Here is a 20,133-nt window from a genome sequence, read left to right on the forward strand (position 1 = left end):
GTAATTCCCATTTCTTCTTGAAGCGAAATAAATCTGAGGATGTTTATCGGACATGCTTGGTTTTACTGCAGGTAATGCGTTAATCTTGTAATATCAATAAGGACCTAGGTAATGTTACGTTAAGCGTTGGTTGAGTGATGGAGGCATTTGATTGATTGCATTTGTAGAAAACTATAAATGCGGTTATACCAAAGCAAATTAATAGCAGCACTGTTTGTATCTTTTCGACTGTCATTTATTGCACGTGCTACAAAAAATCATTCTGTGCAATGGAAGATTTACCAACGTTACACCGGTCTGATACAGTTTTGCCTATACATCATGTGGAGACTGAGGCAGCCTGTTTATTTTGTTTTAAGTGCGTGCAGGGTGTGAGAGGGGAATCGATGTGCTTTGATTACAGCTTGGTAGTTGTAGTCTGTGAAATTAAAAAGCACGTGTGTGTGAAGTATCCAAACAATGACACCTTCATTTCATTATGGCTGCTTTAGCAAAACACCTTAAGCTACTGTGTAGTGGGTCCCATTTAGAAGTGGCTACTTCATTCGCGCTTTCATTGACTCATGGAGCTGCGTGAATGTTATTACAACTTTTCGCCACGATATGACAGTTTAAGTCCGCTTGATACTGTAAGGCGTAAGCCAAAGGAGATTTTATTTGTGTCGCCAGCATAGCCTATTGACAATTTATGTTGTAAATAGGCCTACCTTATAATCCTACCTGTAGCTTAGGGAAGCTAACAGCTTTCTATTAGGATCTAGTTTGTTAGTTACCGTTTTGTCATAACTCCCTGATGAATTTTTGCATTTAGAATAGCCAGAGCGTGAATATCTCAATCGGAAAATTAAACAATATCGGGTGCCTATGGACTAGGCTGGGTGAACCCAGCCTGATCTGCCCGCTATTTATTTTTTGATTTCTTAAAAGATTGAGCTTGGTCTGATGAAAGCCAGACTAGCCATGGACCTCAGTTAAACAATGCAAGGGAACATGAATCAGCCTGTATTTGCACTAACAATAACGGACAAAAGCTCTTCAACTTTGGCCAGTTAAAATGTGTATGAACAGTCTAGCGACGCATTTCATCAAGGCCCATTTGGTCATGTCAGTTATTTGCACCACTGGTTAGATGTAAAACAGCATTTCGTTTCAGACTAGGCTACTGTTACTTAATTTGTGCATTAACAATAACGTTTCAGACTACTGTTACTTAATTTGTGCATTGACAATAAAGTATTACATGAACTAAAGATGACTAAAATCTTATGTAGAAGAAGAAACATTCACAAAAAATCCATCCATCCAAAAATGACCTTTGTTTTTGATAGCTGTTGAAAACGGCATGGAACTGACAGAGATGTTTTTGTTTAAAAATACATAAAAAAAAAAAAATAAATAAATAACATTATGCTGATACCTTTTGCTTTTCCCAAATACAATGTAGCCTACAGGTGTAAGTGACCTTTCATCAATCCAGTTGCAATGGATGAACTGTGATGAACTGCCCTACTTGTGATTGTTTAGAGATTTTAAAGGTTTTATAACAATTCTACATCTTCTTTGGCTATTCTACAATCTATTCACCTTTTCAGCACCAGTAGGGTACTTTCTGTGCAGCTGCACACACACACTCAGGCATGCCAAACAAGCATACACAAAAGTTTCAAGAGTGGGGGATGGAGTAAAATATGGAGACAAATTGAAGTGTGATTTATTTTCGCGGAACGGATGTACAGGACTGAGCGGCGGTCATATTTTGTACTGCTATGCGGTACATCTAGTTGTGTGTTGTTATTAAAGGAAAAAATGTTTCATTATTTATAATGTCAGAGAACTGACATCATTGTGTTTCCATATTCAGGCATAGCAGCTGTTGTATGTGGCGTTTATCCCACCCCTTCCTCGGCAAAACGTCGACATGTGAATACATTGAGCCAATCATATGGTGTGTTGTGAAGACATCGTGCCAAACATGTGTTGTGATCTCGCCGCTGGAGCAAGATTGGTGTCGTGAAGCCTTGCGCACGCGCATTTCTGCTGAAATGGATGCCCGACGAGTGCCCAAAAAGCGTTGTCAAATGGCCGCTGAGTGGAGGGACTTGCCTAAAAGGACTTTGGTTTATATCCTGCATCCACAGCACAGAGGCAGGCTAACTAAACGCTAGCGATTGTTGCAAACGTGTGCATAATGGCAGAGCCGGCGAAGAAGCGGCGAAAAAACCCTTGACAGAAGATGCAAAGAAAAGGAAAAGAGCTTCAGACCGAGCGAGGGGGAGTTTCGTAGAGAAAAAGCATCAGGCTTGCCCTTTAAAGGAACACCGATATATCAGCTGCATGCTGGAGCTATGTTTTTATTCCTTACCAACCTTTTTTCATTTACTTTACCCCCACCAAATCGTCTTCTTATCTCATGTTCCTTATTGGAACTTAAACTGCAGAGTTCATGCGATCCTGATGATTGTTTTCATGACTAGCGTCCTTTCCATACATGCGCTTACCCCTCAAGCATTGCTACCTGATCAAATCCATACATGTGCTTATCCCTCAAGCATTGCTACCTGATCAAATCCATACATGTGCTTATCCCTCAAGCATTGCTACCTGATCAAATCCATACATGTGCTAAACCCTCAAGCATTGCTACCTGATAGGGCTCTGATTGCTACCTGATCAAAAGCAACAGCTGGAGACTTTTTTTTCCAGCATCAGCAGCATCAGTCTCATAGAATTTGTAACAAACTACTGCCATCTACTGTCTATATTGATGTACTGCAGCAGCAATTCTGCATTCGGATAGACTCCACTCTCATTGAACTCTGCATGATTACAGTAACTCGAAATTGTATAAAAGTTGATCGTTGATAACTCCATTCAACTATTCAACTAACTTCAATGTATAACTATTAACTCCTTACTCCTCCTCAAGTCCACATCGTTTTATATAAACACACAGAAATAAATCTCCCTCTAGGGATTAATAGTTATTATCTATCAAGAAAACATCAATGGTCATTATGAAACACTTCATCTTCAAACACACTCATCTATCCATAGATACTGTAGATAGATAGATAGATAGATAGATAGATAGATAGATTAAATCCTTTATGAATCCTTTAACAGGAATTTACAGTGTCACAGCAGCTTCAAGACAGACACCAGTCGTTGACTCAAATATATCCAGACCTAATAAGTTAAAATATATATTTTTTTAAAAACTATACATAAAGGGGAGAAAAGTTATTTTTGTGCTTTATAGAGTCTTATATCAGCTGGTATAAAGGATTTCCTATACCGCTCAGACTTGCACACTGGTGCAATCAGTCTGTCAATCAGTGCTGCTGTTTATCACCTTCAGGGGGTGGAGTGGGTGTGCAGGGTTGGCCAGTTTGTTTAATGTTCTGGTCCCTGCCACCTGCTGGACTGTCTCAAGTTCAACCCCCTATACCACTGAGTCGGCCTTCTTGATGAGCTTGTCCACTCCGTTTCTGTCTGCTGTGCGGACGCCGTCTCCCCAACAGCGAAAAACAGAGCACTGGCCACCACTGTGTGATAGACACCGCAGAGCAAGGGTTGGCAGATGTTAAATGTCCTTAGCCTCTCTAAAAATAGAGTCGGCTTTGCCCCTTAGGGTACACCACCTCCATATGACTCTTCCAGTCCAGTTTGATAGATAGATAGATAGATAGATAGATAGATAGACATAGACATGCATAGACATAGACATACATAGACATAGACAATTAGGTGGCTGCAAACGTTTTGCAAGACTACTTTCCAATATTGTTCCTTTGGAAAAGAAAAATAATGTTCCTCAAAGAGCATATTTCATTAGGTGGATATTTAGACACAACAAGCAAATGACCTCTGAGCCAATGAGAGTCCCTGAACACTATTCCAATATGGCTGTCAACAGTGAGGCATGGCATCAATACCTTGCACAAATTAATAAAGGAGGAACCAATCAGAGAGGAGAATGAGTCATCATATAGGTAAAGAGCAACTCCTCTAAGCATATGAATTATTCATGATGCATAATTACCCTGAGCACAGGGGTGTTTGTTTTAATCCATTTATGAATGATGACAGTGTTCACTGTCCATTTTGCAATAGAAAAAAAATATATTCCATTAGTAGCTTTTAGATTAAATTGTTATTCCACCAAGCTCCACACAAAGAAAAAAAAGTACCTTGCAGAATTACAGGGGGTGTCTTGGCTTGGCCTGGTAATTATACACCCCTAAATAGACATCTGTCTCTACAGAGGGAGTCATCCTGTGCTTGTTCAATAAGAAAAATGTAATTGTGTGTAATTGTACATCCAATTGTCCACAAATTATGTTGTTTAGGGCCACCCTACCCCTTTTTTGGTCAGTGAGAATCAGTGACTGACTGAATGAATTTTCATACATATTTGCAGAGATCACCTGAAATTGCCCTTTACATGTTTTTGGTTGTGCTCCTTGTAGACCTTAGAAGTAACCTAATGTATCCTGTGTCAAGGTGAGCCTCGAATGTTGAAATTACAAGAGTCCTGGTTTACTGAAACTAGTGACCTTTATGTAATGAAGCCTTCCTAAATAAGAAATGTAAGGCCTGCCAGTCATTGCTATGCTCTTTGTATTTAATAACACTAGGCCACCGCAACTTTGTGCTAATTGCTTGACTTTGACTTTTCCTGTTTTTTTTTAGTTTTTTTTTTAGTTATGATGAAAATGTCACTGTAATCTCTGCACCAATTTAGCATTAATTGTCAGGGGGGAAGAGCATCAGTGATGGATGCAGCACAGTTTGCTTCCATCGTTGAACAGACAGAAAAACATCCGGACTGTGCCTGTGAAGAGGTAGGCTAATATGTTTTACGCACATTGATACATCTAGGTCAGAATGACCAATCTCTGTTTTTTTTAATGAATATGTAAAGGAGAGTGTTTGAAATAATCACAAAGTTACTATGTGCTTCTGATCATGTCACAATTATTTAATTTTCTTTGACACACACGTAAATTTGTGTCACACATTAACAGTTTTGATAGACATTTGAATTAATTTGCCATTTGTATGGATTGGTTTTCTGTGTCTCATCATCAATACACAAAGTTTATGGCTGATCAATTTCTCAGGTTTGGGACTTGGATTTGACTGTTAAATTAAACGCAGCGGGTGGCAAGAAGGGGGGGTTGTGTTTGGTGATCACAGGCAGAGTTGACGGCAAACGCAAGTGACATGATATCCACGTGCAGTGCAATTAAGGAAATAAGCATGTGTGCACCATCCATAGCGCAAATAAAAGCTGTGTAGGCAGGGAAGCCGGGAGGCAACGAGCTAAGGCACAGCGCTCCGAGACCTTTAATTACTTTATGATGACGCACGAAGGGCAACAGAACGCGCCCCTCAGTCCGGGTGGTCGGGTTCCCTCGGTGTTCCGGGCAGTCCGTCGAGCCCCAGGAGTCTGATGAGGTTTCTGGACGTTTTTCTTTTTTCTTTCTTTCTTCAAAAAGTGACCTTACAAGTAAGGACACACAACACTGCGCGCGACATAGAAAAGCTCTCACTGTTTGCTTGTATGGCGCTAAAAATAGACAGCGACTAAACGACAGCTGATTTTGTCAGAGTAAAGAGGGCTGAGTCCCAAGGCCCGTGTTATTCTTTCGCCTACATCCAGCTATGCCAGCATACGCAGAGGTCAATCCCAACGACCCGTGTTTAGATTCTGTTGGACTGCCACATAGACCTTCCACCAGGTACAGAATGGGATAGCCACGGTTTTCGCTTGAGAACTACATGTCAAGCATCTATTATTTACGAACGGAGTGCAATTATGAAAGCGAAAACTGTCACAAGTGAGAAGATAGGTTATGACAGCAGAGATCTGAAGAGGTTTCTGCCTTAACACATAAGGGGCCCGCTCCTGCCAACCTGACACAAACAGCGAAGAGGGCAATATTATATAACAGGAGGACAGGATGCTCCTCCTCATTTTGTTTCATGCATTGCTCAGGCTTGCATCCACTGCAAAGTTTGTACGAGTTTCTATAATATCCTTTAGCAAAGGTCTACAATCGCAATAAGTATAACTTTAATGTGATGTGCATTTATGATAAGAACATTTTATTTACTGTAATTCACCCAAGCATTACACATCTTTGCAAACATACCGGTTCTTCTAATATGAGCCGAAATGAGAAGACTAGTCCTCATGATGAATTACTGATGAGATTTCATGTGATCTATTTCATGTGAATTCAGCAGTGTTAGGATTGTCTTGATTCCTTGGAGTGAAATGTTATTCTGAAAGTGAAAGAGTGAAGTGGAGGTCAAACCACCTCCTGCCACATCCACATGTCATACTTGACACTGTCTGGGTCTCCCTCAGTCAACCACCCCCCACACAGACAGACAGACAGACACGCACACACACACACACACACACACACACACACACACACACACAAACTCACACACATACACAGACACAGACACACACAGACACACAGACACACAGACAAACACACACACACACACACACACACACACACACTTTCCTCTCTGTGTCTCTCTGGCGCCTGGCGCCACCATTCAGGTCAGGACAAGCTGGCGTGAGTTTGACAGTGAAAGGATAAACGGCTGCTCATTTGGTGCCTTTCACAGAGGCCGCGACGTGCGGCGACTGAGCGGCACACCTGGGCTTCTCTGTCCACCCACGCATCCCCGGGATCGCTAATGACCCTTTCATCCTGCCATACTCTTTGCTGTGATGTGTGTAGGTGTGGGGCCGGCAGAAAGCCCACAGAGAGCGATTGATCCACGCACTTATCCCAGCGGCTCACACCCACTAAGGTCAATGGCAGTGGAGGTATATATCCATATCATCAAGCTACATCCCAGAACCTCACCCCACTGATCTGTGAGCGAATAGAAACCCTTTCAGCTTTTGAGGTAATCCATGTCAGAGCCTTAATAAACACAGACCTGTCTTGTCATTGTGTGTTCAGGAGGTACAAGTCAAGACCTTTTTAATGTGATGACCCCTCGTAAAGGTTCCATCAGCCAGGATTTAAGTGTCCGTTTCTATCAGGGGTGTGAGGAGGTCTGAGAGACTGACTGGGGAGAGGAGACTTAGCCGTCATCCACCTCCCCTGTGGACAATACCATCACTGACACCAGGGCAGAGAATTGTATCATGTTTCCAAATGGGGAATCTCTGTGGGCAGTGCTGTATGATATTATATCAGGATCTGGAAATATCCAGCTCTTTCTATCAGTCGGTGCAAATTTGAGCTTCTCTCAGCTCTCTGATTCAAACCTCCATGGACCTCTTTCAAAAAAGAAGAATCTTATTCAAGTCCTCTTTTCCTAATTTAACAGGTTATGAAACCTGTCAGAAGTGGGAAGACCTTTGTCTAACTTCAAAGGATCTCCAACGCAGACTAAATGTTTTCTTTCATCAACAAAAGACACTATCAGTTGTGAGGGAATTGTCAAATGAGAATTTATTTAGGGATATGATTTGTGGTTCTGCCTATATTCTGACTTGTAATCTGACAGATGTTGTAGATATTAATTATCTTACAAGGAATTCAATTTCAGCAGTAAGTGCATGAGTGTTTCTGTGTGAGGGATGAAGGCATAGCCAAAAGAAAAAAGAAATCATAGAATTTCTCATGCAGAACTGATTGCCTTCTCACTATTGTACTTTCTCATCCTGTACTACTGACAACAGTGGGGGCCTGGCACAAAATACTTACGTAAAGAGAATATTTCTGTCCCTGGTGGCAAATGACCTTGTCTGACTTTGCTGGAGAGTGCTCTAGAGAGGGTGGGGATGCCATCTGACCTGTCTCAGCTCTGAACCCTGATGTTATGACCATAGGTAACTTCTGCTAATGAGGCAGGCGCCAGAGAGACACAGAGAGGAAAGTGTGTGTGTGTGTGTGTGTGCGTGCATGCGTGTGGGCATGCACATTTGTTGTGCCACCCGTGTAATTAAAAACCAGTACCACCATTCTATTTTGTGACTAATGATCCTCCTTTCTTTCTTTCTTTCTTTCTTTCTATCCTCCAGTCTTCCCTCCTGTCTCTTCCTATTCCCCTTCATCTTCCTCTGTTTTTTTCATCCAAAAACGTTTTCACTGCTGACGTGTTAGGAGGGAATGTGTTTCAGAGGTAGACCAGACACATCACTGAGAAGAGCAAGGACTCCACATAAGATTGAATAAATTAGTAAAATAATATACCGTATGTGTTGCTTTTACAGGTCTCCCATTTCATCCCTGGATTCAGTGCTAATGAAGTTTGATTAAGGGTTATCAGACAGGCTTTACCTCAGAGCAATGTGCACAGGAGATCTGATACATTTCTGCTTTGAAATTATTATAGGTTTTAATTCTATGCAAGTAGAATGGCGCTCTTACACCTCATGTCCAGGGCCTACTTGTTTCAGTTACTTCCAGATGAAGACCCGTCTTTTCATGTCTTTTGGTGCATCAGCATTTAAAAACAGCATTGCTCTTTCTGCATTTTCTCTATTAGAAGGAACAAACATGTAAATAGCTCCGGAAGTGAAACGTTTAATCACCCTCCTACATGAAATCAATGGCAACACAAGGGCCTGTCAGGTTAGATAATTGGACTGCTCTGGAGACATCCTGAAGGTGGAGACTAGAAAAGAGGAGTGGATGCAGACACAGAAGGGGAAGATGGAAAAGAAAAAAGAACAGAAGAGAGATAGACATAAAAGAGCAATAGAAAGAATGAGAGGGAGAGAGAGAGAGAGGATGCCTGTTGCACTCCCTAGCACAAAAAGGCAAACACAGGATCTTGTTATGGAGCTGGGATGAGGACGGAAGACATGAAATGAAGGCAGGATATAATGATGAGTGAAGCTCTCCCACTCAACACAGTTGCCTTTCTTTTGGGAATACATTTCAAAGCACAGACCACCCCCTCATTCTGTAGCCCTCATGAACACAAACACACACACACAAACACACACACACAGACACAGACACACACACAGACAGACAGACACACACACACACAAACACAAACAAACAGATACACACACACACACACACACACACACACACACACACACACAGACACAAACACAGACACATACACACACACACACACACACACACACCACCACCACCACCACCAGAACATCTCTTCCCTATACCAGAAAATGCTTTAATGACTTTTTTTCCAAAGAAAACCAAACATAACTAATGTGGCAATAAAAGAAAATTCAGCAAAATGGCATAACAAATGTCTACACGTAAACGAAACCTTTTTTTCCCTTTAACTTTAACCTGTTGAGGAGTACTGTCACAAATACCGTTACCCTCAGAGATTTCCCCCATAGACTGTATAAAGAACACTGAAACTATAGATCCTTTGCGTAGAATTCTACAAGGAACCAGGGAAATAATTCACTCCTCAACAGGTTAATGTGGTTTCAATTGCAAGAAGGTGCCGCACACTCCGAGCCAATGAAAAAACGTTTAATAGGCGATAACGTTTGGGCCCACAAGGCCTTCATCAGATCGCATGTAGTGCATTTAGTATTTTATTACAGACTATGGCAAGATCTACTCTGGGGCCGACCTATCTGATGACGTCTTCAATCCGATGGGGTTTCGTCTTGGATAGGGATAAGCTGACTAATTGATTTCAATCAAGGAGTCTAAACCTAAGCTATATAAGTATTTTTGTCTGAATGCACTACATGCAATCTGATGAAGGCCTTGTAGGCCCAAACGTTATCGCCTATTAAACGTTTTTTCATTGACTTGGAGTGTGCGGCACCTTGTCTTACTTTAGATATACACACCGGTAGCCAGCACCTCATCTTGGTGTGCGTTACATCTCCTCCATAAAGCTCAGAGGAAGAATCAGACTTTCAGCATTTGCAGCATTGCACCAGGCAAGCATAATTAACTTAATTAAGTGAAGATATTAATTTGAAAAGCTATTCTTTCAGTTAAGGTTGACATGCAAATGGTTATAAGATAAGAGCTTTATCTCACTAAAAATATTTAAATGTAGGCCTATACTATTTTGGACATTGAATGGTTGTACAACTACAAAAGATATCCACTTCCTAATGCTCCTGTGCAATGCATATTAAGCAGCAGAGATGTTTCTTTGAGGAGAGCCTTTGAAGAAATGCATCAGCATCATATATTAGGACTTTCATTATTAATTCAGTAATGTAGTTAGAATTTAGTTTGTGCTGATGTAACTCTGTAGATGCTGTTTTGAGTTGGAATTCCATCATCAAGTCACATTACTGAGGTTTGGACACTCTTCTAAATTCAGGCAAAGGACGTCCATAGTGTTCCTCTCCCAGTTAACTTGGCGTTAACAATTTTACAAATGTCAAGAAATAACAGTGGACACTTAATTCAAACAGTTTCTCCATCATGAATATTGGATTTGGACACATGGTGTCATGGACCAGTGGTTAATAATTAGTGGACTTCCCTTTTAGCCACCAGTAGGGGTTTGTGATTCATCTGGATGGGGGCTATTCCCTGGAATGATCATGGAGACAGACATCCCAGTGGGAATTCCTTTTCTCTGGCTTTTCCCCTCCCACATTCCCAGTGGACCACCACAGTTCATCATCCCCCCAACCCCAGGGTAGTCGAAAGATGATGTTGACACCTCATTTGGTGACCAGTCATTAAGGAGCACAGCTCTGTCGCTGTGTCAAAGTCATGTTGATTTACACACGCATGTGAGATGATCAGTTAGCTTGACCTTAAGGGGACAAATGACCACAAGGCAAGCCATGGAGAAACATAGCTAATGAACGTACATAGTGTTGTGTTTTGTGTGCTGAAAACAATGGGGGGAAGAATACAAAGTTCGCCTGGACTCTCTGGCTCAGTAATTGGAGTGAGCCATGAGTCATCCTGCCCACGGTGCAGTGCATGATGGGTAGAGTCTCCTCCCTAAGCTTTCTCCTGCCAACCGGAGACATGCACATCGGAGATCCACAATGAGGTGATCAAAGCTGTACTTAACAAAGTTCAAGATTGCCAGCTGCACACTGTTTTAAAGAAGGCATGCTAAAATGTGTAATAATAAAGGGAACGCAGACAACAGAGGGAGAGCAATGAATTTTTAAGGAGAAAATTAAAAAAAAAAAACGGAGGGAAAAAAGGCACGTCTAAATATTTCTGCAGAAGAGGAAGGAGAAGGAAAACGGCTGCTTGCTTGGGTCCCCTGGAGGCTCCAGTATGGTTGCTTTTTTCAGTTCCTGTACTAACCTCTTGGCCTGACTGACTCTGTAATATTTACAGACATAATGCAGTTGAACAGAGACCTTTCTGAGACACCCACTGATGAAGGCTTTGAAAAGTCAGAACACCAAAAAGAAATAAGCCTGATCTCTTGTTCCTTGTAGAATTTCTCAGGAGTATAACAAGAATAGTCTATTCTAAAGAGCTAATTCATGCACATTCTATTTGACAGATATTGTTTTTTTAAAACATCTGTATTTACTTCAATCATGGAATGAAAGATAATTGCCATGTCTATGGAATATTGTTGCTATGGCCCACCTTTTCTAATACCAGGGTATATGTAAGGGATACTGTATAGAACGCCGGTCATTACTGGGAAAATAAGTCCCGACAGGGCGAACCGGACCCGGCAGCGGAGGGGTCTTGTTCCGCCCTGAAGGGACTTATTTTCACAGTAATGACCGGCGTTCTACATTATCCCGCTTATTATACGGCTACTTGCCAAAACGAAATATTAAACTCCCCATGATATGACTTTAGCCTACATAACCTAGCCTATTTGTTACCGTTCATCGTGGCATTTGCTGAGAAACAAATAGTTCGCAACAACACACGCTGCTGAACTTGAATCAAACATTCTTTAGAACACAGCTGATCAACCGTCTGCTTTCACGTTTGAATGAAGTTCCAGTCCTTGCGTAGTGATATGAAAGACATTAATCAGAAGCACAAAACCCGTTGCCATTGACAGCGGTGATTAAATGCTTTGCCGGTGATTTATGTAGATTTAACATAGGCCCGAACGTTGGGAAGGCCCATTCATGTGAATGGAACTTTCTGCAGCACTCTGAAGAGCCGTGTAATAACAAATAATACATTTCCAGTTGTCTGAAAGTCTGTAATTAGTCTGTAAAAACCCTCTGATAACCATAAAACTGCTTCAGATTTATAGAATAATTTTCACTCAGATACTACACAGACTATTTGGATGATGTTTTGACTGTGTGTAGGCCTACAGTATGCATACATTCTTTAAGATGAACTGTACATGTTATCCAGACAAGTTCATTTGCAATTAAAGTAGGCTATGTAAAGAGCATACAAAACAAAGTATTAGCAACAAGCAACGACGTTAAAAAACAGGATGACAGGTAATGAGCCTTCCTCTAAACTCTCTAATCCACCACAGCAACGTTTGAAGCATATTGCTTATGTCCAAAACAGGGTGTCAGTTGGCATTCGGGGTGCAAACGAATAGATAGGCTACCCCTAAAGTTGGAAACGCATCACTATATGCACACTATTTTTTTATGCCGTTGGAAAGCGTATGCGATTCTTTGAATACAAACGTTGCTTTCAGAAGATGTAACCATGGTTTGTCAACACAATGTTGTATCTCACTGTGCTGAATTCATGGGAATCCTGACGTGCTCTGTTGTATTCCAGGAAAAGCTAAACGTGTAACATTAAATATTAAAACGTATATGCTATCCTCCTTCTCGTTCTGAAAAATGTCATATGTAGCCTAATTTATATTTGAACTGGGCAGAAGACAGCTCCGTAACATCTGTACTCTGGAAGACGTCTTCAACCGTCTACTGAGGGAGAAGAGAAAGTTTTAGCCCCACGGGATTTGACGCATTTACTTAAATAAGAGCAGTTCAGCAACTTTACGCAATGAGTCATCCACGCGTTTCTTACGCACGAGGAGAATCAATGGGTAAGGTGGAGCGAGGGAAGTTAAGACAGGGCAGACAGAGAGATGAGCACATAAAAGTGGGAAGGGCAGCGGAGAGGCTCGACTAAAGTGATATCCCTGAGACAGGGAGACAGTCTCAAGCTGAGCGCCTTTATTTCTTTGCGCCGAGAAGAACCATGGAGAGCTCCAAACTGTGGACGCGGGCAATGGCCTGCGCAGTGCTGCTGTCTATAGTCGCGGGTGCTGAAACAAACGAATCTGATATGGATTTGGATCTGGATACGCGAGCCATCAGGGACTTCTATCCCAAAGATCCAAACCTGACGAACGAAAAACAGCTTGTAAGTTTTTACGCGATGCTGGTCAGGTAGTTATGTAAAGGCTGTGAAAACAAGTAGCTGGGTGATCATCACCATGTTAATCTCTGTGCATAACTTCCACAGCTCGGAGCTCTCCACGACGTTCTGGAAAAGCTACAGGCAAAACGGATGCCACTTTGGGAGAAGAAGTTTGGAAGAGTTCCAACGGTATGTAAATCAACATGGTGCATGTACATTCTTCAAGACAACAAAGTTTTAAGGCGTAATGATATATATATATCTTTTAATTCGCTGTACGTTCTGAAATCTAATTTGATGAATTAGTCAGATAAATTATTTGGGCAATCTATGACTTATGTGCGTTTGTTTGAACAGAATTTTTTAAATATGAGATGGTGTTGTATTCATTTATATAATTTCAACAGTGTGACGTCGGGGAACAGTGCGCCATCAGGAAAGGAGCAAGAATCGGCAAACTGTGTGACTGCCCGAGGGGGGCGTTTTGTAACTTTTTCTTGTTGAAGTGTTTGTGAAGTGTCCTCTGTTTCAATGTCACAATGTCAAAAAGTTGATGTCTATAAACACGCGCCACTCAATGTACAATTTCTATGACTGACTTGATGATAGCCTATACTCTAAGTGCCACCACAAAGACACGTCTCCATAAATACTGATGAACAGTATGGCTCAAGGACGCCCATTCTGGATGCTTCGGCTGGATGTTTATGTGAACGGATATTATATATTCAATTAAACTGTGTCATTATTCGTTTTGTAAAGCAGTCTGCGTGGTCAATGCTTTGGTGGATTTATTTGCATTTCTACGGTTCATGACATGTGTATTATATTACCGGATAGAATAATGAGGGAACTATCTGCATCAAAAGGAAATTATGTAGATTTATTTGTATGTAGTTGAAAAATGGATAGGTGTAAAGTTAAAGAGAAAACAACCGAGGTCATGGGTGCGTGTCATGGGATGTGATGTTACTGTGATGTTACCCATTATTTAGGACAAATGAATGAAAGAGGAGTTTGTAATTGTAACACTGATTTCAATTTCAAGTCACCGTGGTTACCTATTCTCTAGGCTTCACATTTAGAACATTTGAAGTAATAATGGATAATGGAGAAATATAAACAAAACAGCATGTCTCACTCTCAGCTGAAGGCGTGTCTGTGTGCATACGTTGTTAGTGTTGTGTGAGTGTGTGTGTGTCAGCCGCAAGTTAGAGTGCATAGAATCACCTATAATTCACCTATGCCATTCAACTCCCCTTAATCTCTCCACCCGTAAAACGTCATCCTTTCATCTATTCTTGTTCTGGTTGCTGCCCTATCCCCAACCCGTTGGTCCGAGCTGTCGGACAGATTCTCCCGCGTCTGACAGATCCGTTTTGTCGTCAATAATAATCAGTGGGAGTGCTGTGACACGCTGCGGGCAGCAACAGAGGCAGGGCAAGCACCCCGTGTACGCGCCTCCAATTAGCCCCGTGCCTAGGTGGGCCAGGGGAGATGGCCATATTTAGAGTGCGGCGCTGATTAAGGCAGAACGACAAACACCCAAATCCCTCGAACTGTCAGTCAACAGTGCCACCCGCATTGGTCTTTTCAGTCTGCGTTAACCTCACGCCAATCCCTGTCACAGTTTCGCCCATGGGCATGATAAGAAAGCGACTGGTGAATAAACTGGGACACGTTTACAAAGCAGTAGTTACTGTCTGTTGTGAAGCAAAAACAGAGCATACAGTACTTACGCATGACTGCACAAAGGCTCGGGGAGCCTGCTCAATATTTGGAGGGTATTTCTCCAATCTGCGTTTGACTGTTGGTGGCTACACTTTACGGTCAATATAGTGATGTAAAGCTTGTGTCTTAAAATGTCAGAGAGAGGTTAAGCCGACAGACTTTAGTTTCGGGGCAAACGAGGGCCTTTGTGCTAGACAAACAAATGTCACAATGGGTACAGAAAAACACCTGATAGTGTTTTTTTGGAGCAAAGAAAATCACAATGTCATTTTGCAAATCATCAAACTGCCTCTGCCTTTCTTGTAAATAATCACCTCACTTCACAGTGATTGCACTGCCTGGTGAGGACCCTTGCACATTTACACCTCACAATGTATTCTTTCAGTCACGCTGTAGTAAACAAGAGACTGCATGTTCATTTTTATACAATTTTATTTACAAGTATTCAGAGTGACAGAGTGAATACAAACACACGCCATAGGCAATCCGGCCACTCTAATAAAAGGAACAAGAAAACTCATAACGCAGCAGAGCTATCCTTTCAGCACTCCTCGGCATCTCTTTTCTCTTAACACACAACAATGCAACTGTATCGCTGCAACAGAGCAAATTAAAAGTGGTTTTATCTGAACTTCTCAAGCTTTAAACTTGGAAATGACCCCTGTGGAAACGACAGGGGTCATTGACTTGCCAAGGGCCACACATTTCAATATTAGTACAGAAAACCAAAGACTGTCTTCAGAGAGTGATTAAGAAGATGGCACAGACAGCCATTTGGAAAATCAGAAAAGGAGAACTGTAGAATGACAATTAGAGGAAAAGATATATATCCCCTAACTCTCCTTTAAACCAGACAGCAACCCCCTCAAATGCACTTACATAACATAAACTTACCCATTCAAAGCCCCAAGGCACAATTCCAAAGCAATCATTACATCAAAACAATATAAAATATCATCCATTAAGGGATCTTTTGCAACAATGGTAACTTTTGTCACAACCTAATAAACCAAACTTTTAATGATCTCACTTCAAAGCCTTCATTTAAGCATTTCCTTACAGATATTCTTCATAATTAAGTCTGGCATCACTTGCAAAAGCAAAGCGTGTGTACATCAACTCAACATCAACATATTTCACCTTCATAGAGAGAAATAGTTTTATAACTGCACTGGACAGAGGTCCTTTGCAATATCTGTGACAAGACCAAAGAAAGCCATTGCTACTGGTCATTATTCAAAATGGACCTGAAAAGAAAAATAATAATAATAATAATAAGGGAGAAAAAAAATGTTCTGCGTCTGTCCACCTGGTTGCATGGATCAGCTTTCATAAAACACCGATCTGATATGGGCACTGGCATGAGTAAGTAAGGTGAAAACACCATATAAAGGGCTTCCTGTGTGAAAAAAACATATAAAGGGCTTCCTGTGTCGAGCTTCTCTACATGCAGTGCTAAGACGTCTGAACAGAAAAGTCTGAATTCCCTGACCTATAATAGCAGACACAGACCGCCAGTCACAAGTGCAAAAAGTTAAAACACGATTCACAAAATCATGTCATCACTAAATCATAAATAAATTTCAATTGGAGGAATATATGCAATTACAAAATAATGATTTAAACCAAAACAATGCAAATGGCAAAAGAAAGATTTTGGAGTTAATTACACGGTAGATTAGACTGAGGATTAGACAGTGATGATGACACACTCACTACGAGGCTTACTGAGTGAGTCTCAATGAGACAAGAACCTCATGAAGCATTACGCACATTTTTTGAGGTTTTTTTTTAAAACAGGAGTCCCGCGCTTTTGCTAGGAGCAGCTCTGCTCTGGCTGGAAAGGGTAGCTGAGGGCGGGAGGGAACGTGGAGCTCCGTGTCTGGTCATCCACCAGGACCACGTCCTCCACATCCCGGCCTTGGAACCGCCTGCGGCCGATCTTCACGATCACCTTCCTGCCCTGGAAGGCCTTGAGGGCCTCCTTGGAGGCCATGGCGCGGGCGGCTGCCTCGTCGCGCCCGTAGCCGGTGCCCAGGTAGACCGTCTGGCAGCGCAGCTCGCACACCTGGCCCTCGCGCTGGGCGCGCGCCGTCGGCAGGTCGGGGATGTCCTTCAGCGGCACGAACACGCAGCTCAGGCTGGCCTTGGCCGTCTCCACGCAGCTGCGCAGCACCTCAAAGTGGTCCAGGTTGGGTCCCCCGAAGCCGCCCTCCGACACCAGCTTCCAGGCCACGGCCTTGTAGAGGCGGTTGAAGAAGGGCTGGTGGGTGGCTGGGGCATCGGCTGAAGGGCCCCATTTGGTAGATCCCGCTTTATCGTCTGAGCTGCTTTTGGATCTCTTCGCACCGCTGTCTGAATTCCCATCTGCACAATCACAAAGAATCGATATCTACACGTGTGGAGGTACCTGTGCATTTACAAAGACCTCTCCTCCTTTAATGAGGTAGTCTACAACATGAATCCCATATGCCTGTATGTACGTAATTATGTGTGTGTGTGTGTTGGGGGGTGGGGGTATGTGACTGGATGACAGCTCTTGCCCTCTCCCATTTGCTGAGACACCCTGAGGAAGCTGATGTCGCTAGCTGAATTGAATCACTTGACTATGACTCATGCTACCAAAAATCTTATAAAAAAAAAAAAACATCCTCAGCTTCTGCATGAAATTGCAGGCTTTGGCAAACAGGCCCCAAAACAATTTTACATTCCCCGTCCCCTGTGATTAAAATGGCAGAAAATAGCAGCCTTACAAACGGAATTCAAATATATTGCTCCATTATGAATGACTGATATGTGTAGGCTGTTTATATCAACAAGCCAAACATTTATCAAATGTGTTTTATTAACCATGGGACCAGCAAGCACCACATAAACAAAGACAAATAGAGCAAAGTGGATTCTCAAATAAAGCAGAAAAATGAGGCTAAATGATCCTGCTTACTCCAGAGAACATTGAAGGGGTGTGTGTGTGTGCATGTGCGTGTGTGCGCATGTGTGCATGTGTGTGTGTGTGTGTGTGTGTGTGTGTGTGTGTGTGTGTGTGTGTGTGTGTGTGTGTGTGTGTGTGTGTGTGTGTGTGTGTGTAATGTGTAGGCGGGTGGTCTTACCCAGGGATCTTTTCCCTTTGCCCATGATCTCATCCCTCGTCTTCCACACAGGGGCATCCTGCACCTTCACTCCCTCTCCCATCTCTTTGATCTTGTCCATCACTGGCTGGGGATAGCTGCAAAGATCGCACAGATTACATTTCACAAACATTGATAGAGATAATAAGTGGTGATACAACTGGCAACCCTATATGTTGGAGGATAGGCACATCAAAACAACTGGCAACACTTTCCAATCCAAACTGCATGGAAAGAAATTATATCTATAATTTCTGACATTTTTGAGACCACCATTGCTGTTGACTTAAACGTTTTTATTTCAGCGTATGTTGTGCTACTATGATTGCATACACAGATGAAGATTGTGCGTCTGGGAATGATGATTTGAATTGCAAAATACTGACTGAGATGAATGTGCTACATTAACAGCTATCAGCGTGAGAGCAGAACATTTTGATACTCTAGGGTTGGTTAGACAAACTTTTGGTACACAGGCTGTCAACAGTGGTGCAAGACAAAACACAGACAAGAGGCAGACATCAGGCACGATATGCTTTATTACAAAAAGTTAAGCCTATGTAAGAAACCTTAAGGTTACTTAATCAGTTATTTTCTATTCAATGACAAGTAGTTTCACATCAGCAACTAAAGCCAAAATATAACCATTGATTATGAAATCAATGATTTCATGACCACATTTGTAATGTATTTCACAAAAAGAACACCCATTAAGTTGACAAAAATGTAATTTTAGCAACCATCTCCAACATGAGCACATAATAATGACTAATGAGAACATAGCCTAATAATCCACAACAGTGTGACAAGAGCAATCTGGACAGCTGGACTCACCGACAACCCAGGAACACATGGTTGGCCCATGCCATGGAGAGAGAGAGTAGCTTGTCAAGGCTGGGGCTTGATACCCCTGGCTCAACAGTGGGGAAAGCCTCCATATTGCGCAGAATGAACTCTCTCCTGGCATTCCACTGCTTGTTGGTCTCGCAGTACCCTCTGAGCGACTCTAGCCATGGCGCCAGGTGAGGGTTCTGGCCAAGGTACTCAGCGACAATGTCATCTCCAGGTTCCTCCTCAGCCATCACTGTGATACAGGTTAAATAGAAAGATATAGACCTTTCTTTTTGACCACCCACTTTTCGTATGCACCATCAACACCAACAGCAGCTATGCAGCAGGACAAACAACCCAACATAATGTCTATGGTATGTAATCTATAATCAACCATGTTGCACATAACTAATGTGAAGGATAGGCCTACTTGACTTTGGGTTGCAATGCTTTTTATGACCTTTAGGACTAACATGGGCACATTGGGCAGTATTCAACAGCGCGCTGGGGCTACCTTAGTAGCATCAGTTTCCGTGCATTTACACAAAAATGAAACTGGTTGGCTACACAATCATGACAGCAAGCTAGCTAATAATCAAAACTTCCTGCAGCTAAGGTAGCAGCTAATGAACAATGGGGAGTCTATTCTATCCTAACTGCAAGCTATATGGGCTAAATTATGCTTATTTGGTAAGATACTTAAGTTTTAAACTTAACATCATACCATAGACAGAAAGAAGTACGACCAACATTCTGTTCTTCAGATAGCAAAAATCTTCTGACACAGTACTAAATCGAGTAAGGTCTTAGTAGAGTAACTGGCTTGTTACTAGCAAGCTTACTTGCCTGCTGGTTAACGTTAACGTAGCGTAAGCTCAAGCTAACTACATTAGCATGCATGAAGCACGACTCAAGTTTACATTAGTTAACCCTCAAATATGCGGGAAAAACTTGCCCATCACCATTGAATAATACTCTAGGAACACACGTGGCATTCTTAATAGCTTTACTGACCTCTCAATGTCGTCTTATCTCACTCAACAAAAGCATTGCTGGAGCTTCCATGACAATAAAACAGCAACAGAGGTAGCAGCTGACGACTTCCCTGAGGGCCCAGACTCCAACTCCCGACAACTACAATGAAGGATGTT

The 20,133-nt window shown here is 42.1% G+C and overlaps 2 protein-coding genes across 2 annotated transcripts; one reads left to right on the forward strand and one right to left on the reverse strand.

Annotated features, from left to right (window-relative positions):
• The first annotated feature begins 12,984 nt into the window (after window positions 1-12,984).
• LOC125306780 (cocaine- and amphetamine-regulated transcript protein) lies at window positions 12,985-14,053 on the forward strand. Its single transcript, XM_048262316.1, has 3 exons — window positions 12,985-13,295; window positions 13,398-13,481; window positions 13,700-14,053. The coding sequence occupies exons 1-3, from the start codon at window positions 13,131-13,133 to the stop codon at window positions 13,805-13,807; spliced, it is 357 nt and encodes a 118-aa protein (XP_048118273.1). The 5' UTR covers window positions 12,985-13,130; the 3' UTR covers window positions 13,808-14,053.
• Window positions 14,054-15,437: 1,384 nt separating this feature from the next.
• On the reverse strand, window positions 15,438-20,102 carry LOC125306768 (CDKN2A interacting protein). Its single transcript, XM_048262290.1, has 4 exons — window positions 19,997-20,102; window positions 18,986-19,235; window positions 18,134-18,249; window positions 15,438-17,390 (listed from the first exon to the last, which is right to left on the reverse strand). Exons 2-4 carry the CDS (start codon window positions 19,231-19,233, stop codon window positions 16,840-16,842), a joined length of 915 nt encoding a protein of 304 aa, XP_048118247.1. The 5' UTR covers window positions 19,234-19,235; window positions 19,997-20,102; the 3' UTR covers window positions 15,438-16,839.
• Window positions 20,103-20,133: the final 31 nt, after the last annotated feature.

This window comes from Alosa alosa, chromosome 14 (genome assembly GCF_017589495.1).
Source record: "Alosa alosa isolate M-15738 ecotype Scorff River chromosome 14, AALO_Geno_1.1, whole genome shotgun sequence".
Taxonomy (NCBI): Eukaryota; Metazoa; Chordata; class Actinopteri; order Clupeiformes; family Clupeidae; genus Alosa; species Alosa alosa.

What these genes read in the sequence shown, in the direction of transcription:
- LOC125306768 (XM_048262290.1), bottom strand. Translation starts at nt 19,233, where the DNA reads ATGGCTGAGGAGGAACCTGGAGATGACATTGTCGCTGAGTACCTTGGC. An exon ending in CATGTGTTCCTGGGTTGTCG is followed by an intron (nt 18,250 to 18,985) that starts GTGAGTCCAGCT and finishes CGATCTTTGCAG; the next exon opens with CTATCCCCAGCCAGTGATGG. An exon ending in CAAAGGGAAAAGATCCCTGG is followed by an intron (nt 17,391 to 18,133) that starts GTAAGACCACCC and finishes GTGATTGTGCAG; the next exon opens with ATGGGAATTCAGACAGCGGT.
- LOC125306780 (XM_048262316.1), top strand. Translation starts at nt 13,131, where the DNA reads ATGGAGAGCTCCAAACTGTGGACGCGGGCAATGGCCTGCGCAGTGCTG. An exon ending in TGACGAACGAAAAACAGCTT is followed by an intron (nt 13,296 to 13,397) that starts GTAAGTTTTTAC and finishes TAACTTCCACAG; the next exon opens with CTCGGAGCTCTCCACGACGT. An exon ending in AGTTTGGAAGAGTTCCAACG is followed by an intron (nt 13,482 to 13,699) that starts GTATGTAAATCA and finishes TAATTTCAACAG; the next exon opens with TGTGACGTCGGGGAACAGTG.